The sequence below is a fragment of the Sarcophilus harrisii genome, chromosome 4, assembly GCF_902635505.1.
Source record: "Sarcophilus harrisii chromosome 4, mSarHar1.11, whole genome shotgun sequence".
Classification (NCBI taxonomy): Eukaryota; Metazoa; Chordata; class Mammalia; order Dasyuromorphia; family Dasyuridae; genus Sarcophilus; species Sarcophilus harrisii.
This window is the reverse complement of record NC_045429.1, coordinates 284,138,238-284,157,228: the sequence shown is the minus strand read 5'-3', so window position 1 is coordinate 284,157,228 and position 18,991 is coordinate 284,138,238. Positions and strand designations below refer to the sequence as shown.

Below are 18,991 nucleotides of genomic sequence, written 5' to 3'. Positions count from 1 at the left end.
AGCAGTTTATTTAGCAGGATTTGGGTTCAAACTGCAAGGGTGCTAGAGAGTTTTACATACATGGTTGAGACTGTGGAATAAAAATAATTACTAATATGTATCTAGGGCCTTAAATCTATTTACCAAGAACTGTTCACTTAGTCTGTCAGACCACTTACAGATAGATTTAAGAGTGTAAGGAAAAACTGAAGTAGAAATATTTAACTAGAATGAGCTACCTTGACAGACAGTGGGATCCCCTCACTGGGAGAATTTCAAGCATGCTTAGAGTTAATTCAGGTATAGGTGAAAAGTCTGTTAGACTGTTGTCTCATATATGTTCTGATTCAAATTCTATGACTTATGGGCTCTAGAAACTATTAAGTTGTGATTTTAAAATAGGAAATTTCTTCTGCTTCTTTCAAAGGAAAAAAATGCAGGGAAGAGATTTCATTTCTGTATGTTTCCATCTCTAGACATCTATAATGATGAACAGCTTTGAGGATTTTAACATTTTCCCTACAGTGACAGCCACAACTAGAAAGAGATAGAGAAAACGGGGAGTATGGTGGCACTTCTCTAGGCTTAAAAGACAAACAGGTTCTCACTTGGAGAAAGCCAGGTTAGTCAAATAACAAAACTGTTTCTCTGCCAAAGGATGGACATCCTCATACAAAGTATCATATAAAAAACCTAAGTTTTTATTTAATACATTCCTCCCCCCATAACTCAGATGTCCAATCTCTTGGGCAGGGGTACAGGAAGGAAGTTCCAAGTCTGTAGCAATACACAAGATCAGAAATCTGGGCCTTCATCAGCGTTTAAATCGATCCAGAGCAGAAGGTGGAGGTCCAGTAGATATGGGAGGGGTTAGTTTCTTCTTCTTTTTCTGTTGTTGATCTTGCTGCTGCTGGCTCTGCTTAACCTTCTCCTAAAAGGAAAGACAGCAAAGTATAGGAGAAAGGCTGGAATAGTTTGATGGGTAGGAGAGCCTGCATCCTATAAGGCTTTCTGTTTTGTTTCATTCTTCACTCCCCATTTGGTGTCCCCAGTTTCTCTTACCCTCTGTTTCTGGTCTTTAACCTTAGTCTTCCTCTTCACCAAGTTCGCTGTTGAGCTCCGTCCCTTCTTTTTCTGCTTTGGCTGGAAGGGAGCCTTAGCTTCAGGGTCGAACCCCTGAGAAAAGAAGTGGTTGGCTTGTGAAACAACAGAATTTACTTTCTGGACATTCCTGACTGAGATAAGGCCATTTCTCTACAAAGGCCTATGTATAGGGAACCAGCAACATATTTGCCCCAGACACAGAGATAAGTCCTGATTTAGATGAGGCTCTGGGTGGTTCAGGGACCATACATTTTCTCTTTTTTTAAAGAGATGGGAGAATGAAGGTGTCCAGAGTTACAGACTGGCCTCTTGGCATCTACCACTTTCTGATTCTGTCCATTATAGATAATGTTTAGAGATGGAAAATGTCTTCCTCAAGGTCACAAGGATCTTAGGGGCAGTCAGGTTTTGTGCTGAAATCTTCTGACTCCAAATCCAGTAAATTTTTTTAACGTACCTAACCTAACTGTTTCTCTAAGAAGGATTTGAAATTGATCATATGGGGGGAGGGTGAAAGAAGAAGGTATATAGAATGTAATGTTCTCACCAATCGCTCTATTTGTTCCTTTTTCTTTTGTTCCAAAGAGATGACATCAATTTCACCCAGATTCCGTGGATCCAGATCAATCAGTTCTGCTGGGATCTGGGGGTGTCATGAAGAAAAAGAAGAGGAAAAAGTTCTATCACAGGTTATTAAGGAAAGGGGATCAGGTTATAAAAAGGGCTCACCCATAGGAATTAACAAGCCTAACCCTTCTTAATGGTCCTCAGCACATATATACCTCTCATCCTGACACATTCCAGTATCCACCTGACCTCCTACACAGAAATATGTATGCATCCTCACAACAGCCTCTACTTTCTCCCTTCTCCTCTCCCCCCAACCCTCCTCACCCGCCACATTCACCTTAGGAGAGCCCCAAAATACAGCTAGGCACTCACTTTCTCCATGAGAGCTTTCACTTCCCATTCCTGACGCTGTTTATGGCTCCTATAGGGGTTGCTCTCGAGTCCATCAAAGTTGGGTTCTCCAGCCCCTAGGAAGTGAGGGAGCACAATTTCAGGTACAAAAAATAAATATAAAAATCTTACCCTGATTCTATCCCCCTCTCTCCAGAGGCCACTCTTATCCTTATGCCCTCCTATTCATTCTTCTTTACTGCCCTCCAAAGCCATTGTTGCTTACTTATGGTCCCCTAAATCACAGGGCATCAGCAGGATGCTGATGTTTATATTGTTCATCTTATTCTCTTGTTCTCCTAATCTCCCATATTTAAGCTTATTTTCAAGCAATTGGGTAGCAGTAAATAGAATGCAATACCTGAGGTCAGGAAAATATATGCATATATACAAACATATATAACTTACTGGCTGTGTGATCCTAAGGAAATTACTCAAACCTTTCTTCCTTTGTAAAATGGGGATAATAACATCATCTCCCTCCCAAGGTTGTTATGAGGATAAAACAAGTTAATATATACAAACAATTTTACAAACCTTACATTACTCTAAGCAAAGCTCCCCATAATTAGTATTAGTAAATGTGGGAACCAGCATGCTAGTGATGTTTACATTGTGTCCTCTCTTATATCTTCCTATTCCTCTTGCTCACTGAGCATCAGCAAGGTAATAATGATGCTTGTGCTATGGCTCTATCTTCAGCAGATCCCCAGCTTACCAGGTACCAGGATGCTAGTGAAGCCTCTGCTGTGGCCTGCCCCTAGCACATCCTCAAAGGGGCAAAACTGAAGGCCGTGGACATGGCCAGGGAGACGATGGGTCAGATATGGCTGGTCAAGGGAGACAAAGTTCCCTTGCCCCTGTGTCCGCCATATATTCACCACATCCCCCATGCCTCCAGCCAACAGTCCTCGCTGTGAGAATGCCAAGTGGCCAGCTCCCTGTGGCAGAGCCCGAGATGTCAGAGGCTGGAATTTTCCCCGAAGGTCAAAGATCTTCACCTGGTGGTCCAGACCAGATGTTGCCATGTACCTGGAAAAACCAATCAATATTTACTGAGCATTCATTCATGTGCCCAGAACTGTACTAGGCTGCTGCAGGGGATATAAAAGAAGTTTGAAGCGGTTATGAGCCAGCAGTTTCTCTTGAGTCCCCTATTATCCCTAGTGTGTACCCTCCTATTCATTCTTCTCTGGAATGGCTTTTAAACTTACTAAGTAGGTGACCTTGAGCAGGTCATTTAACTTCTCATAGTACTCAATTATCTAGTCTACAAAATGGAGTAATTGTGTGATTTCCCTTAGGGTACCACCTCTGTAAAACTTAGAAGTACTCTAGAACCATAAACTATTATTACTGAACAATACCCCAAGAGGTGAGAATTTATTATAGACACAAAGTGTTCAAGGGTTACTAAAAAGTTCCAGGTGGGACAAATAAAAACTTTAGTTTGGTTAGTTGCAATTACCCACCATTCAATAAATCTAAAAACACAAATTACTCAGGAAAGAACTCCCTATTGGCTAATAACTGCTTAGAAGACTGAAAAGGAAGCAGTCTGGCAGAAATAAATTTAAAATGGACATTTAACTTGAATATTAAGATTAATGAAAAAATGAAAAGAAAAACATATCTTTCATGGCTATAGGCCATGAAGTATTTAGAGCCAAACAAAAAATGAAGGCAATTAAAAAGATAAAATAGATCATGTTGATTGAAACTAAAAAATTTCTGCACAAACAGAATTAAAACACCAAGGATAAGAAGGGAAAGTTGTGGAAAAAAATCTTTTTTATCAAGTTTCTCTGAAAAGAACTTGGTATTCAAGATCTATAGACAACTAAGAGGAACATGCAACCAAAAACCTAATATTTTCCTAAGATACTTTGGTCAAAGATACATATGGTTTCCAAAGATACACGAGTTCTTAACTGGAAACCAGAGTAGGCCAAAAGAGAAGTGCAAATTAAAACATCCCAAAACATTCATTTTCTTTAAAAGAATTTTTTAAAAATCTTTTTACTTTTTCAAAACATATGCAGAATTTTCAACATTCACCCTTGCAAAACCTTGTGTTCCAAATTTTTTCTCCCTCTCTTCTCCCTAACTCCCTTCACCTAGACAGCAAAAAATCCAATATATGTTAAACATGTGTAATTCTTCTAAACATATTTCACATTTATCATCCTGCACAAGAAAAATCAGACTTAAAAAACAAGCAAGCAAACAACCATAAAAGGTGAAAATACTATGTTGTGATCCACATTCAGTCCCCATGGTAATCTTTCTGAATGTAGATGGTTCTCTCCATCACAAATCCACTGGAATTGCTCTGAATCAATTTAATGTTGAAAAGAGTCAAGTCCATCACAATTGATCATCATATAATCTTCTTGTTGCTGTGTACAATATTCTCTTGGTACTGCTCATTTCACTTAGCATCAGTTCATGTAAATCTCTCCAGGCCTCTCTGAAATCATCCTATTCGTCCTTTCTTACAGAACAATAATATTCACATATCATAACTTATTGAGCCATTCCTCAATTGATGGACATCCACTCAATTTTCAGTTTCTTGCCACTACAAAAACATTTTTTCACATGTGGGTCCTTGTCCCTTTTTTTATGATTTCTTTGGGATGCAGGTCACATGTAGCAAACTGACAAAGATGATAAAAGGAAGAAATAGTCAATATGGAGAGTGTGGAAAGATGGGCAAATTAATGCATTGTTAGCAGAGCTTCAAATATGAAATCATTTTGGAAGGAATTATGAGATCCCACTATTACTATAGCAAAATATTTCTATGAGACTTAAGAATTACAAACAACATGGATATCCATCAACTGGGGAATGGCTAAACAAACTAAATATTTAACAAAATATTTCAGTGCTATAAGAAAACAGGGACGATAAATGCAGAGAATCATAGCAACACTTCCATGAACTGAAAGTGGTAAAGTAAGCAGAGCCAAGAAAAAAAATATACAATGTCTACAACAATGTGCTCTAAGTGGAATCAATCACAAAACAATCAAAAGTGAGGGATGCAAAACTACAAAGAACAAATATTCTTTCTAGGTATTACATGCCCAGACTGAAGTGAAAAGGATCCATGTATACAAAAATATTTATAGCAGATCTTTTTTGTGTGTGACAAAGAATTGACAACTAAGAGAATGCCTATCAAATAAGGAATAACTGAATAATTTATATTATATAAATATTACTGAATTCTATTGTTATAAGAAATGATGAAGTATTTCAGAAAATTTAGAAAGATTTGTATGAACAAGGCAAGAACAAGTTTTAAGAATGACACTGTAAAGACAAAAATACTCTAACAGGAATTTTGATGAATCATACAATCAATAGCTATAATTCTACATGGCTGATGAAATAGATAATTGACTAGAATAAAGAATTACAAGTTTCTTCTGGGTGAGAGTGGGGGGATAATGATTAACAAAGAAATTTGTTTTGCTTTACTCTGCAAGTTTGTGATGGGTTTTGGTTTTCATTTTCTCAATGTAGGAAAAAAGGGGAGACGTGAGAGAGAGGTAAAAATACAAACTTTAAAAAATAAAACAGAATTTTTAAAAATTTACAAAAGACAAGTATAGACCCAAAATAAAGTTATGAGAAGACATCTTCCTCAACTGCTTTGAAGAACTGAGTGGGAGTTGGAACACTGCATATAGTTCCAGATTTTTTTAGATGTGCTGATTGGTTTTCCCAAGGTTTAAAGTTTGGAAAACTATAAAGGAATCAAATATTAATCTGGGACCTTAATAATAATGGAACTTTAGAGTTGGAAGTAACTTCATAACAACTGAGGGCCCCCCCAAAAAAACCCTATTATTACATACAAGCTAAGTGGTCATCCACTTAAAGATCTGGAAATGAGGGCCAACACCCTTCCTCCCATACTAGTAGGTCTGCTGTACTTCTGAAGCACAGCATCCACTTTTAGAAAGTGATTCCTGACACTAAGGCTAAATTTCCTGCCTTCAAATTCCTAGTTTGGCTCCTAGTTTTGCAAAATCCAATACTTGTAATCACTCCTCCATATGACAAAATGGTTTTCATGGTTTTTTTGTTTTGTTTTGTTTTGTTTTTAATAATTATAACTTTTTATTGACAGAGCCCATGCCTGGGTAATTTTTTTACAACATTATCCCTTGCACTCACTTCTGTTCCGCCTTTTCCCCTCCCTCCCTCTACCCCTCCCCCAGATGGCAAGCAGTCCTATACGTGTTAAATATGTCACAGTATATCCTAGATACCATGTATGTGTGCAGAACCGAACAGTTCTCTTGTTGCACAGGAAGAATTGGATTCAGAAGGTAAAAATAACCCAGGAAGAAAAACCAAAATGCAAACAGTTTACATTCATTTCCCAGTGTTCCTTCTCTGGGTGTAGCTGCTTCTTTCCATCACTGATCAATTGAAACTGAGTTAGATGTTTTCTTTGTTAAAGAAATCCACTTCTGTCAGAATACATCCTCATACAGTATCGTTGTTGAAGTATACAATGATCTCCTAGTTCTGCTCATTTCACTTAGCATCAGTTCATGTAAGTCTCTCCAATCCTCTCAGTATTCATCCTGCTGATCATTTCTTACAGAACAATAATATTCCATAACATTCATATTAAATGGTTTTCATGTTAATGTATTCTCCTATACTCCACCCTCATCTGGAACTGAGGTAGAGGAAAGCTGAATGCATCTGCTATAAATTTCAAGGAGGCCAGGAATGCAGCAACTCAAGTTACTCCTCAATCTTAAATGACTCTTTATCTTACCACTATAGCTGTCCTAAACCTTTTATTTCTCCTAACACCTCCCATACCATCTCTGCCTTCTTCTTTCCCTCTAGCAGAGATCTCCTTTAATATTTTTCTCAGAAAACAAAGCCATTCACCAGGACATCCTCTCTTCTTTATCCGCTAAAACCGATAACTACCATTCTTTGTGAACCTTCTCACCTAAGCTAATGCATCTCCTGGAATTGATCTCACTCTCTATTATCTTCTCCATCAGGCTCTCTTTTATCATCATTGCCCTTAACTCCAATTGATTCTTACAGCCTACAAATATGCCTAAATCTCCCCATCCTTAAAAAAAAAAAAACAAAAAAAAAAAAAACCTTCATTGGATCCTGCCAATCTCTCAAACTATATTCTCTAGTGAGGGGTTATTCTACTTTTTCCTGTTTTAACAGAACAAGTGCTAAAATGATTTTAAGAAGGCAAAATGGGGAGGGGATGCGTGAGATTCTGGGAAGATGGAGAAATTGGATTGGTAAATTTCAAGCTCTTCGGATTTCCTCCATAAACAGAACACATTTGTGTTTCAGGGCAAACAGATTTGGGGGTAAGACAGGGATCCTCCAGATACAACCAAAGAAGACTGAAAAAAAGAGGTGGGGCTAGGATTAACCCATGTAAAGTGCAAACACTTGGCTAGCTCCACAGAAACACCAGTAAGGCGCCCTCAGACTAGCTGGGTATGGCTGGACCCCCAGCAGTTACCACAGACTTTTTCACCTTTGGGACTGCTTTGTGGACTCCCAGTCTAAATTTGAGATTAAGGGAACCTTGGCTGATTAGGAATGCCAGGCCCAGCTATGCTGTGGGAAACGGCCCTGGGCAAGAAGGAATCAATACCCAGTGAGTTCAGAGACAATGGAGCAGAGACTTTGCAAGCTGTGAGCACTTACTGGGCAGTGGAGTTCATGGTTTGGGGTTCCTGGTCAGAGGGGAGAGCTAAGGTGAAGCCAGAGGCACCATCCCTCTTCCCCCCCAGGATTATAAGTACTTACACTAATATCACTTATTTAAAAAAACAAACAAAAGTAACTGGCAAAGAAGAACCCTACCATAGAAACATATCTTCAGAAGAGGATGCTAAAGTAAAAAAAAGCTTCTACCCCATAGAGAAACATAAAATGGCTCCCTGCCCAGAAAAAATTTATAGAATTCAAAAAAAAAAAAAAAAAAATCAAATGAGAGACATTGAGGAAAAACAACAATTAAAAAAAATCCAAGAAAAACAAGAAAATTATGAGGAAAAAAAAGTTAACCAAGTAGAAAAGGAAATACAGATGAAAATAACTCTTTGAAAATTAGAACTGGACAAGGAGAAACCAGTGAAGGTATGAGATCAAGAAATAACAAAACAGATTATAAAGAATGAAAAAATAGAATAGAATGTGAAACATCTTATAAGAAAAACAACAGATCTGAAGAATAGGTCAAGAAGAGAAAATATTATAATTGGACTGCCTGAAAGTTGTGACCAAAAAAAGGACCTTGTCACACTAATGTAAAAAAATAATCCAAGAAAATTGTCCAGAAATGACATAACACAAGGGGAAAGTAAAACCTCACAACTTCAAAGAGATCCTTTGTGGAAAACACATAGGAACATTATTGCCAAATTTTGAAACCCCAGATCAAAGAGAACATTTTGCAAGAAATTAAAAAAAAAAAAATTCAAACATGCTGGAGCTGCAATTAGAATTGTACAGGACTTATCAACAGCCACAATAAAATATAGCAGTTCCTGAAATCATATCTATCTACAATCAAAAGAACTAGGCCTGCAACCAAAAAATATATCCAGAAAAATTATAATATTGAAGAAACAAAACCTGACATTCAATGAACTTGCAGATTTTCAGACTTTCTATTAATCAAACCTGAACTTAAGAGAAAATCTAACATATAAAAGTCAGTATCAAAAATCAATTTCAAGGAACACAGCAACTTGGATAAATCTTTGTTTTTTTTACATGGGATAAACATAGCATATGTTTAAGATTGACAACAACAAGACAGCTCAAAAGAAAGATTGAGGCAGAGGTAAGGTAAAAATAGCAATTATATCATATAAATGAGGTACAGAGAAGAATAGAGCATTAGAGGAAGAAGAAGGGTTTGTAGTTGTGAAAACCTACTCCTATCAAGAACGGGTTAAGTAGGCAACATAACATGTATACCATGAAGGGTATAGCACCCTCCAAAATCTATAAAGAAATAAGGGGACAGTGGATATAGCACCAGTCCTTAAGTCAGGAGGACATGAGTTCAAATTTGGTCTCTAATACTTAACACTTCCTAGGTGTGACCCTGGGCAAGTCACTTGACCCCAACTGCCTCAGCAAAAAAAAAAAAAAAAAAAGTAAGAAAGAAAGGAAGAAAAGAAAAAGAAATAAGAGGGTAAGATGGGTGGACAGGGAAGCAAAGGGTGAGGGAAAAAGACAAAAGAGAGATCCCCCAAAAAGGGGGAAGTTAAGTAATAGCAAGGCAAGTTAGGAACAATATTAAAGAAAGAGTCAGCAGGGATAGGAAAGATATATGTATGTTTGTGTGCGTTGTGTATCTATATATAAATATATCCTTTCTCATAGGATATATAGGAAAGGATAGAATAATCAGCTTGGGAGTAGGGATGAGAATGGGGGGGGGGGCGGGAAGAATAAAGTAAAAAAGGTGTGCAGCAGAGAACAAAAGAACAATTGACAAGGAATGAAAGAAAAGATGGACACTCATGAATATAATTTCTTTCTTGAACTGCTACTTGTTATATATTCTGAATCCTCCCTGATGTCCCGCTGGGCACATGACAATGTTTTCTTTTTTTTGTTTCATTTTATTTTGTATTCCTTTTGTTTTTCTTATTCTGTTTCTTTAAATAAATTGGGGAGGAGGAGAAGGCAAAATGCATATAAAAATTTCTTTTCTGAAATTATTTTAATAAGCATGAATCAATCCCTATCTTCCATTGTACCCTTCCCTAAATGAAGACTAAAAATCTCATAACAAATATGCATAACTCAGCAAAACATCTTCCCATATTGGTGTACTGCCTTTCTATTGTTCAAAAGCTCAAAGTTCAGAAATGGAGTGAATTGTTCATGGAATAGCCAGAAGCCAGAACATCACTGTATTAAAGAATAAATGACAAGGAATAAGGTGTAAAAATGTTGGAAAAGTAAAAGGTTATAAAGTGATATAGCTGCCACAAAGTATTTTGTATTTGATCCTGGAGACAATGGGAAGCCCCTGGAGTTTATTTAATGGGGAGGTGACGTGATCAGACCTATAGTTTTAATAAAATCACTTTAGCGGTTGAATGGAGAAGGATAGAGATTAGAATGAGGAGAGACTTGAGACAGGCAAAAAGTCAACTGGCCAAAAAAAGAAAAAAAAGAATTTTTGTATCTCGGATCATAAAAAAGGGAAAAGGATCCACATGTGCAAAAATGTTTTTAGCAGCCCTTTCTGTAGTGACAAGAAGCTGTAAACTGAGTGGATACCCATCAACTGGGGAATGGCTGGATAAGTTATGATATATGAATGTTATGGAATATTATTGTTCTGTAAGAAACAACCAGCAGACTACTGGGCTTATACCCCAAAGAGATACTAAAAAAGGGAAAGGGACCTGAATGTGCCAAAATGTTTGTAGAGCCCTGTTTGTAGAATGGCTAGAAACTGGAAAATGAATGGATGCCCATCAATTGGAGAATGGTTGGGCAAATTGTGGTATATGAATGTTGTGGAATATTATTGTTCTGTAAGAAATGACCAGCAGGATAAATACAGAGAAGCTTGGAGAGATACTAAGTGAAATGAGCAGAACCAGGAGATCATTATATATTTTAACGATACTGTATGAGGATGTATTCTGACAGAAGTGGATTTCTTCAACAAAGAAAACATCTAACTCAGTTTCAATTGATCAATGATGGACAGAAGCAGCTACACACAAAGAAAGAACCCTGGGAAATGAATGTAAACTGTTTGCATTTTGGTTTTTCTTCCTGGTCTATTTTTACCTTCTGAATCCAATTCTTCCTGTCAACAAGAGAATTGTTCGGTTCTGCACACATATATTGTACCTAGGTTATACTGTGACATATTCAACATGTATAGAACTACTTGCCATCTGGGGGAGGGGGTAGAGGGAGGGAGAGATAAAGTCAGAACAGAAGTGAGTGCAAGAACCTAAATCAAAAAAAGAAACAAACAAACAAACAAACAAACAACCAGCAGGATGATTTACATGAACTGATGTTAAGTGAAGTGAGTAGAAAACCAAGAGAACACCACAAGATTATGTGATGATCAATTCTAAGACATAGCTCTTTTCACAGGCCAGTTCCAATGGTCTTGTGATGAAGAAAGCCATCTGCACCGAGAGTCAGGACTGTGGAGACTGGGTATAGATCACAACATAATATTTTTACTTTTTTTGTTATTTGCTTGCATTCTGTTTTTCTTATTTTTTTTCCTTTTTGATCTGATATTTCTTGTGCAGCATGATTATTGTGGAAATATGTATAGAAGAAATGCACGTGTTTAACATATATTGGATTACTTGCCATTCAGGAGAGGGGGTGGAGGGAAGATGGAGGAAAAAACTGGAACACAAGATTTTACAATTTGAAAAAATTTATCTAGGTATGTTTTGAAAATAAAAGGCTTTAATAAAAAAAAAATCTGATAAGCAAAATATAGACACAACTAACAAAAATATACCACCAAAAGTCTTAAAAGGACTTAAAAACATATAAAAGAATGTTCCAAATCATTGATAAAAGAAATACAAATCAAAATCCTACCTCACTGCCTGAAAATTTTAAAAATACAATAAAAAAAGGGATTAGTTGGAGGAGCTGTGGGAAGTCAGCAACATAAAAGCATTACTGTTGGAGCTATGAATTGATACAACCATTCTGGAAAACAGTTTGGAGTTATGCCAAAAAAAAAAAAAAAAAAAAAAAAAGGACTAAATTGTCCATAGTTCCCAGTCAATACTATGGAATTGACATATATGTATACATTTATGTGTGTGTGTGTGTGTGTGTGTGTGTACATAATCAGTAATAAAAAGACTACTGGATATTTCTACTGGGCTTATACCCCAAAGACATACTAAAGAAGGGAAAGGGACCTGTATGTGCCAAAATGTTTGTGGCAGCCCTGTTTGTAGTGGCTAGAAGCTGGAAACTGAGTGGATGCCCATCAAATGGAGAAATGGTGAAAAATTGTGGTATATGAATTTATGGAATGTTATTGTTCTGTAAGAAATGACCCAAGGATGAATACAGAGAAGATTGGAGATTCGAACTGATGCTGAGGAAAGGCAGAACCAGGAGATCATTATATTCCCCAACAACGATATGTTGAGGATATTTCTTGGAAGGGGATTTCGAAAAGAAAAGATCCAACAGTTTAATTGACAAGGAGGAAAACATCAAAAGAAAGAACACTAGAAATGAATGTAAACGTTTGCATTTTGTTTTCTTCCGGTTATTTATACCTTCTGAATCCAATTCTCCTGAGCAAAATGAACGTTTGGCTCAATATTTATCTAAGATATACTGTAACCCTTTAACATGTATAGGACTGCTTGCCATCTGGGGAAGGGGGTGGAGGGAGGGAGGGGAAAAATTGGAACAGAAGTGATAATGTTGTAAAAAATTACCCTGGCATGGGTTCTGGGAAGAAAAAGTTATTAAAAATAAAATTAAATTAAAAAAAAAAACAAGAGAAGGAAAAAAAAAAAAAAGACTACTGGAATATGTATAGCAGTATTTTTGTAGTAACAACTAAAAGCTAAGTGGATTCCCAATGTGCAACTATACACAACTACTTAAATGGAAAAAATATCAAAACAATCGAAAATTGTGACATCAGTAACTTCCTTCACCCCTTCAGAGACAGAGGACTATAAATTACAGATATGAAATACAGAATATTACAGATGTCAAACTTTATTCCTTTCAATTTTTTGTTTTAAAAGAATGCCATACACAGGGAGACACAGGAGGAATACAACAGGAAATGTAAGTGGCATAAAAACAAAAATAAAAACTTGAAAATTTTTTTTGAAGGGCAATGAAAATATTTTAAATGTATTAATCAATGAATAAGCATTTATTAAGCATCACTCTATGCCAGGCATTGTGCTAAGCCTGGAGTTAGGAAAAACACAAAAAGAAGGACCAGGACTGGGTCTTGAGGTACTCCCACAATTAGGAGATGAAAAAAGGAAATTACCATAGAAGGAGTTTTTTTTTCCCCTCACAACTATCCATAACTGTGCCCTCTAAGAAGTACAAAAAAAAAAAAAAAAAAAAAAATCTAAGAATGATAATTTACCTTTAAAGATAACCCACCGAAAACAGAGACACTAATACATTGTTGGTGGAATTATGAATACATCCAGCCATTCTGAAGAGCAATTTGGAAGGTATGCTCAAAAAGTTATCAAACTGTGTATATCCTTTGATCCAGCAGTGTTTCTACTGGGCTTATATACCAAAGAAATCTTAAAGAAGAGAAAGGGACCTCTATGTCACGAATGTTTGTGGCAGGTCTCTTTGTAGTGACCAGAAACTGGAAACTGAGTGGTTACCCACCAATTGGAGAATGGCTGAATAAATTGTGGTCTATGAATGTTATGGATTATTACTGTTCTATAAGAAATGATCAACAGGATGATTTTAGAGAGGTCTGGAGAGACTTACATGAACTGATGCTGACTGAAACGAGCAGGACCAGGAAATCTTTATATACTTCAACAACAATACTATACGATGATCAATTCTGATGGACGTGGCCATCTTCAACAATGAGATGAACCAAATCAGTTCCAATAGAGCAGTAATGAACTGAACCAGCTACACCCAGCAAAAGAACTCTGGGAGATGACTACGAACTATTACATACAATTCCCAATCCCCATATTTTTGTCCGCCTGCATTTTTTATTTCCTTCACAGGCTAATAGTACACTATTTCGAAGTCCGATTCTTTTTGGACATGTATATGTCCAAACTGTTTGGACAATAACTGTTTGGACATGTATACTTATACTGTTTGGACATGTATACTTATATTGTATTTAATTTATACTTTAACATATTTAACATGTATTGGTCAACCTGCCATCTGGAGGAGAGGATGGGGGGAGGGAGGGGAAAAATCAGAACAAAAGGTTTGGCAATTGTCAATGCTGTAAAATTACCCATGCATATAACTTGTAAATAAAAAGCTATAATAAAAAAAAAAATTTAAAAAAAATTAAGATAACCCACCTTCCCCTTCATTCCTAGTCCTATTCAAGCCAAAATCTCAGGTTCCTGAACTTTAGCATTCAGTGACTCACATGCCAGAGGAATCCACAGCCACAGATCGGACCCCACCATGGTGACAGAGAATCTTAACCAGTGGCTCTTTCACAGCTGGACACCAGAGGGACACAGTGCCTGGAGATCAGGAAGTAAAAAGTCAGAGGAAACAGAGGCCAGATAACCTCACAGGGATTAGACTTAAAGACTAAGGTAAGGGCATAGGAGAAATCATGATGCCTGGAGCCTGAGGTCAAAGTGCTCATGGGAAGCAAAAAGGAAATGTGAGAAGCCACAAGGTGTGACCTGGGAGAAAATTAACCGAGTGAAGTAAAAAGACCACTGGGTAGGGATGAAAGGATGTGATTGTTCCTCCTGCCTTTGTGACGTGACCTTCAGAAAATCACTTACCCTCCCTTGCTCTCAAAGTGCTCAACTGTAGAACAAGGAGGCTAAGCTAAATGATTTCTAAGGTATGTTTGCAGATTTGAACATTTGAATGGCCAGGCATAGAACACAAAACAGAAAATGGTCACCAACCATTGCTGTGGCCAAGATGGATGATGGCATTATAGGGATTCTGAGTCATCACATCCAGACGCCCAGCCCGAGCTGTTAGGGATGCTACAATCTTGCCAACAGACACATCCAAGTAGGTAAGAAACCCAGTCTCTGACTGTAAGGGAGAAAAAATAAGACAGAAGGTCACAACTAAGGCCTCTCTCCCCTCCCTCCAACCCCCAAGGTTCCCACCAATGGGGCACCCTGCCACCAAACCACACCCTGTGTCAAACATCCTGCTCCAAAGATGGAGATGTGATTTCCCAACATTAATCAATGAAAAATTCTCACAGCTGTAGCCAACAGGAAGTGGAAGGGCAGGAACTCAAGTCGAGTGACACGATCACATCTTCGAACACAGTGGAGTTCAATCCCTTGGTTATCATAGATATGGAGCCAGCGTTTCTGGGCAACTGCAAACAATGTCTCAGAGTGTAGGAACCTAGAATCAGGAATCACAGTCCATGCCACAAAATGACCTCAAGCTTGATCAATGACCCCAACTACCTGCAGACCCTTATAAGGTCAGAGCCCCACCCACTCAATGATGGCCTGGGATCCCACTGACCGTATGTCCCTCACAGCTTCCATGACGTTGATTTCACACATTAATTTCTTTGTTATCCAGTCAAATGTGGCTACGTGACCTCTCCGCCCACACAAGGCAAGGTGTCTGGTGGAAGAGAAATGTATATTCCTGTGTTAAGAACCCTCAGTTCCCAGAAACTTTTATTATCTGCTCTGCCCCTCCTCCTTTTCTCCCTCCCTAAGAGAAAGAGGAGGACATAAATATTGGTTCAAAAGAATGCATGCATAGAAAGTTATTAAGATACACTGAAACTCTCTCCTCTACCCAGAAGGATAGTTTGACTGCCAAAGAGTCAACCTCATTGCCCATTGGTGAAAAAGACCAGCCAATATTTGTTAGTTATCTACTAAGTGCCAGGCACTATACTAGAAAAGAACATTATATGAGAAAGATTCACAATATAAACAAGAGAACATCCTTTACCTTCCAGTCCGTGAATAATTGAGCCTATAGGGTCCAAACTGGTGCAAGTTCAGGTCAAAATGCTATATTAGAAAAGTAAGGGAAAGGGAATAAATATTCATACAGCGCCACTGGGTTAAGTACAGAGACAGTCAGAGACCAGACAAACCTGGAAACCCTCCACCCAAACCCAACCACATCATGATACTTATGTCTTCTCCACATCATCATCATCATTATCAATTTCTTCCCAGCTTTCAACCTCACCTTAGCTGCACTTGCAATGTCCACAGCTTCTGCAATGTCAGCCTGGCGGATTGTAGCTGTGTCTTCCCCATCCTCTCCCTCTAAGAATCTGTAAAGGATGAAGGCTCATTGTAAAGTTCATTAGGACAGGGTTGAACAAAACTCAGAATACTGGCTGTGAGAAGGGGAAGAAGAAGATAAGAGGATGACAACAATAACAACACAGTTAGAATGCAGGGGCTGTGGTTATGGACCTCTGAATGCAGGAGCTGCTAAGCAAGTTTGGCTCACTTACCCAGGCTCCTCAGAAAGCAAAAGTTCAGCCTGAGCTGCACGGACACTTGTTTCCTCCTCTTCATCTATAGCTGCCTTGAGCTTGTGTTCAGTCACAAACTTGAGGGGATACTTCTGAGGGAATGTGGAACCAAAGGTCATAGGTTAAGAATCAGAGACTGAGAAATCCAACTTCTTTTAAACACTGATATCCATTAACTGGATGGTGATTCAACCATAAGAAATGGGAAAATCAAAGGAGATCAACAATGATCAACTTCAGGTCTTCCTTATCAATAGCTATAATATTTAGACCCCATTCCTCCCCAGCCTGCCTTCTTACCTTAACAAATTTAGAACTTCCTCTTTGAAACTTCTTTACAGCATTCTCTGAGACTGGAGCTGGCCCTGGGAATGGATCCTGAGCCTAGGGGCAGTGAAATGGAATTTGCATCAGAAATGGAGACTATCTTACCTTTTTCCTCCCTCATGGTTTTATTAATTACAATGCCTTTCCTTTATATATCACTTTGCAATCCAAGGTTCCACCCACTTTTCTGGGGGAAAAACTATTTAGACATAAGGAAACTTATCCTAATTATCCCATCACCTCATACTTTTTTCCAAACTCCTTCCTTTTCTTCTCCAACCCCTTTGTTTACTCTCATTTTACCCTAATGCCTTAATTCTCCAAACAGATCTAACTCTTTCCTTTCCATTCACAAAATCCACATCAAAGCATCTCAGAAAGTGGGCATGAGAGGCAAATCAGTTACTTGCTGATGAGATTCTTTCAGTTTCACCTAATGACTCAAGGAGGATGCAGGCTTCCTCCTTCTCAACCTGGAACTTACCCCAGATAAGGTGTGATTCAATCTCAGCTCCTGTTTCTGATTTGGGCTCAGATCCTTCTTCAACTGCAGGTGCTTCTGGTTATGCTTTGACTTCAGATTCTTCTGGTTCTGTTTAGACTTAAACCTCTGTGTCTGTTTCAGCCTCTTCGATATCTGGGAACCCCTGGGCTGGGTGCCATCTTCCCTTTTCCTCTTGGTTGCGATGACAGAGTCTGGGGCAGTAAGATTGGATGGGAGAGAACTGGCTTCGTCAGCTTTCCCTTCCCAGTATCGTAGAGGCTATTGGGAGGGGAGAAGAGGTGGCTATGAGCAGGGAACAGTAAGGTCTGTGCCAGATTCCTGCCCAAACCACATCCATAAAGGATTTGATTCCTGGGCATTGAAGGTTTAAAAATGCTAAAACTTTGCATTAATTGCAAAATGTCTTATTTTCCTTATTTTTCATGCAAATTTGTTGTTTGTCTTCTTAAAAGTGCTGAAACTTTGGATAAATTGTAAAATGTTTCATTTGTCTAATTTTTTCTAACACTTCACTTAGGAAAAAATGTGAACAACTGGTATCTATATAGATATAGAAATAAAAACTGAAGTGGAAAAGCACCCCAGGTGGGGCCGGGAGAAACAACCTTGAAACTCTCTAGTTATCAGTTTGTTACTAGCTCTTCACGCCCTAATGCAGATGGTATTTTTACACCCCCAGATGCGCTGCCCTAAAAACTCTAAGACCTTGACAACTTGATAAACATAAAGAAATGCTGTCTTATTGCCTGTCTGGGAATGGCCCCCTTAGTGTGAAAACCTTTGCCTTCTGTCTAGGATAGAAATTCCTTTTATTATGACAAGTGTATCAGGAAACATTTTGACGCCTCTCTCTTCCTTATATACCCTGAGACCACTCATTCGCTGACTCCCCTGTTGTGGTGGGATTCGGTCACTAGCTCGCAAAAAACGCTCATTATTTTGGCTGTCCTGCATTTTCTCTCGAATGGCCACCTCAAAACAACATCTAAAACTATTTTAAAAAGTGAATTCTAACGTTCGTTAAAATCAGGCTTCGATACAAGGAGTGGAAGCTTTCGCTCCATTCGCAACAACAAAAATGTGTGAATATGGATTTTCAACAGAATTAAAACTAAAAAGTAAAAATCACCACGGACGTCCAAAATGACACCTGTTGTCTTGTTAAAAACCATCCCATCAGTTAGCGTTTCTTGCTGAAGCTCAGCAACGAGTCTTCCCACTGACACTTAAATTTTTAATTTAAATTTAAGCTTTTACAAATAAAATTCAGCTTCAATTTACTTGTATTTTAAACGCGCTGTGTTGTTGCTTAGCATGTTAACGGAAGCACATCTACTACTACGTCACTCGTTTGGCTTCCTACTACCTTGCAAACCGTCGCGCATTTTGCTTGACGCCTGGAAGTCTTTTCCTAAGGCTTCCGCAGCCTGCCAAAGGGCTGCACGACACAAATGCAGCTTAAAAGTCCTGACTTAGACAACAAACAAGTGATGTTCCCCCCAAACAGCGCAGCGCGGGGTGTCCGCGGTCCCTCCCGCTTCCCCCGCCGGCCCAGGGAGCAAAGGCGCGCCGTACCTGTTTCTTGCCCCGGCCCTGGATGCGGGCCTTGCTACAGGGCTTCGGAGCGGCTTCCATGCGCCCGGCTCCCCAAACTCCCCCCAAACCACGTGGAAATCCTCCTCCACAGTCCCACACTCCGGCAATGGATAACACCGGAAGTTATTGTTGGCGTGGGAGGAGCCCGAAGACCAGCAACCAATCGAGGACGGCCGTTTTCCGGAAATCATGATGGGTAAAGTTTGTGTCTGCGGGCAGCGACGTTGAACTTTGGCGCAGGGACCGTGACGTATTTGCGA

At 38.6% G+C, this 18,991-nt stretch overlaps 1 protein-coding gene across 2 annotated transcripts; it reads right to left on the bottom strand.

The window, feature by feature from the left end:
• Positions 1-657: 657 nt before the first annotated feature.
• Positions 658-18,923, bottom strand: WDR46 (WD repeat domain 46). Of its 2 annotated transcripts, none has more exons than XM_003768951.4 (15): positions 18,711-18,923; positions 17,115-17,393; positions 16,604-16,687; positions 16,283-16,395; positions 16,009-16,096; positions 15,763-15,824; positions 15,319-15,423; positions 15,042-15,192; positions 14,730-14,865; positions 14,228-14,327; positions 2,762-3,075; positions 2,026-2,120; positions 1,631-1,726; positions 1,042-1,155; positions 658-910 (listed from the first exon to the last, which is right to left on the bottom strand). In XM_003768951.4, the coding sequence occupies exons 1-15, from the start codon at positions 18,768-18,770 to the stop codon at positions 794-796; spliced, it is 1,914 nt and encodes a 637-aa protein (XP_003768999.1). In that variant the 5' UTR covers positions 18,771-18,923; the 3' UTR covers positions 658-793. The 2 variants fall into 2 exon arrangements, with proteins under 2 accessions (XP_003768999.1, XP_012404414.1); XM_012548960.3 differs by having other exon boundaries at positions 16,283-16,392.
• Between the last annotated feature and the right edge of the window lie 68 nt (positions 18,924-18,991).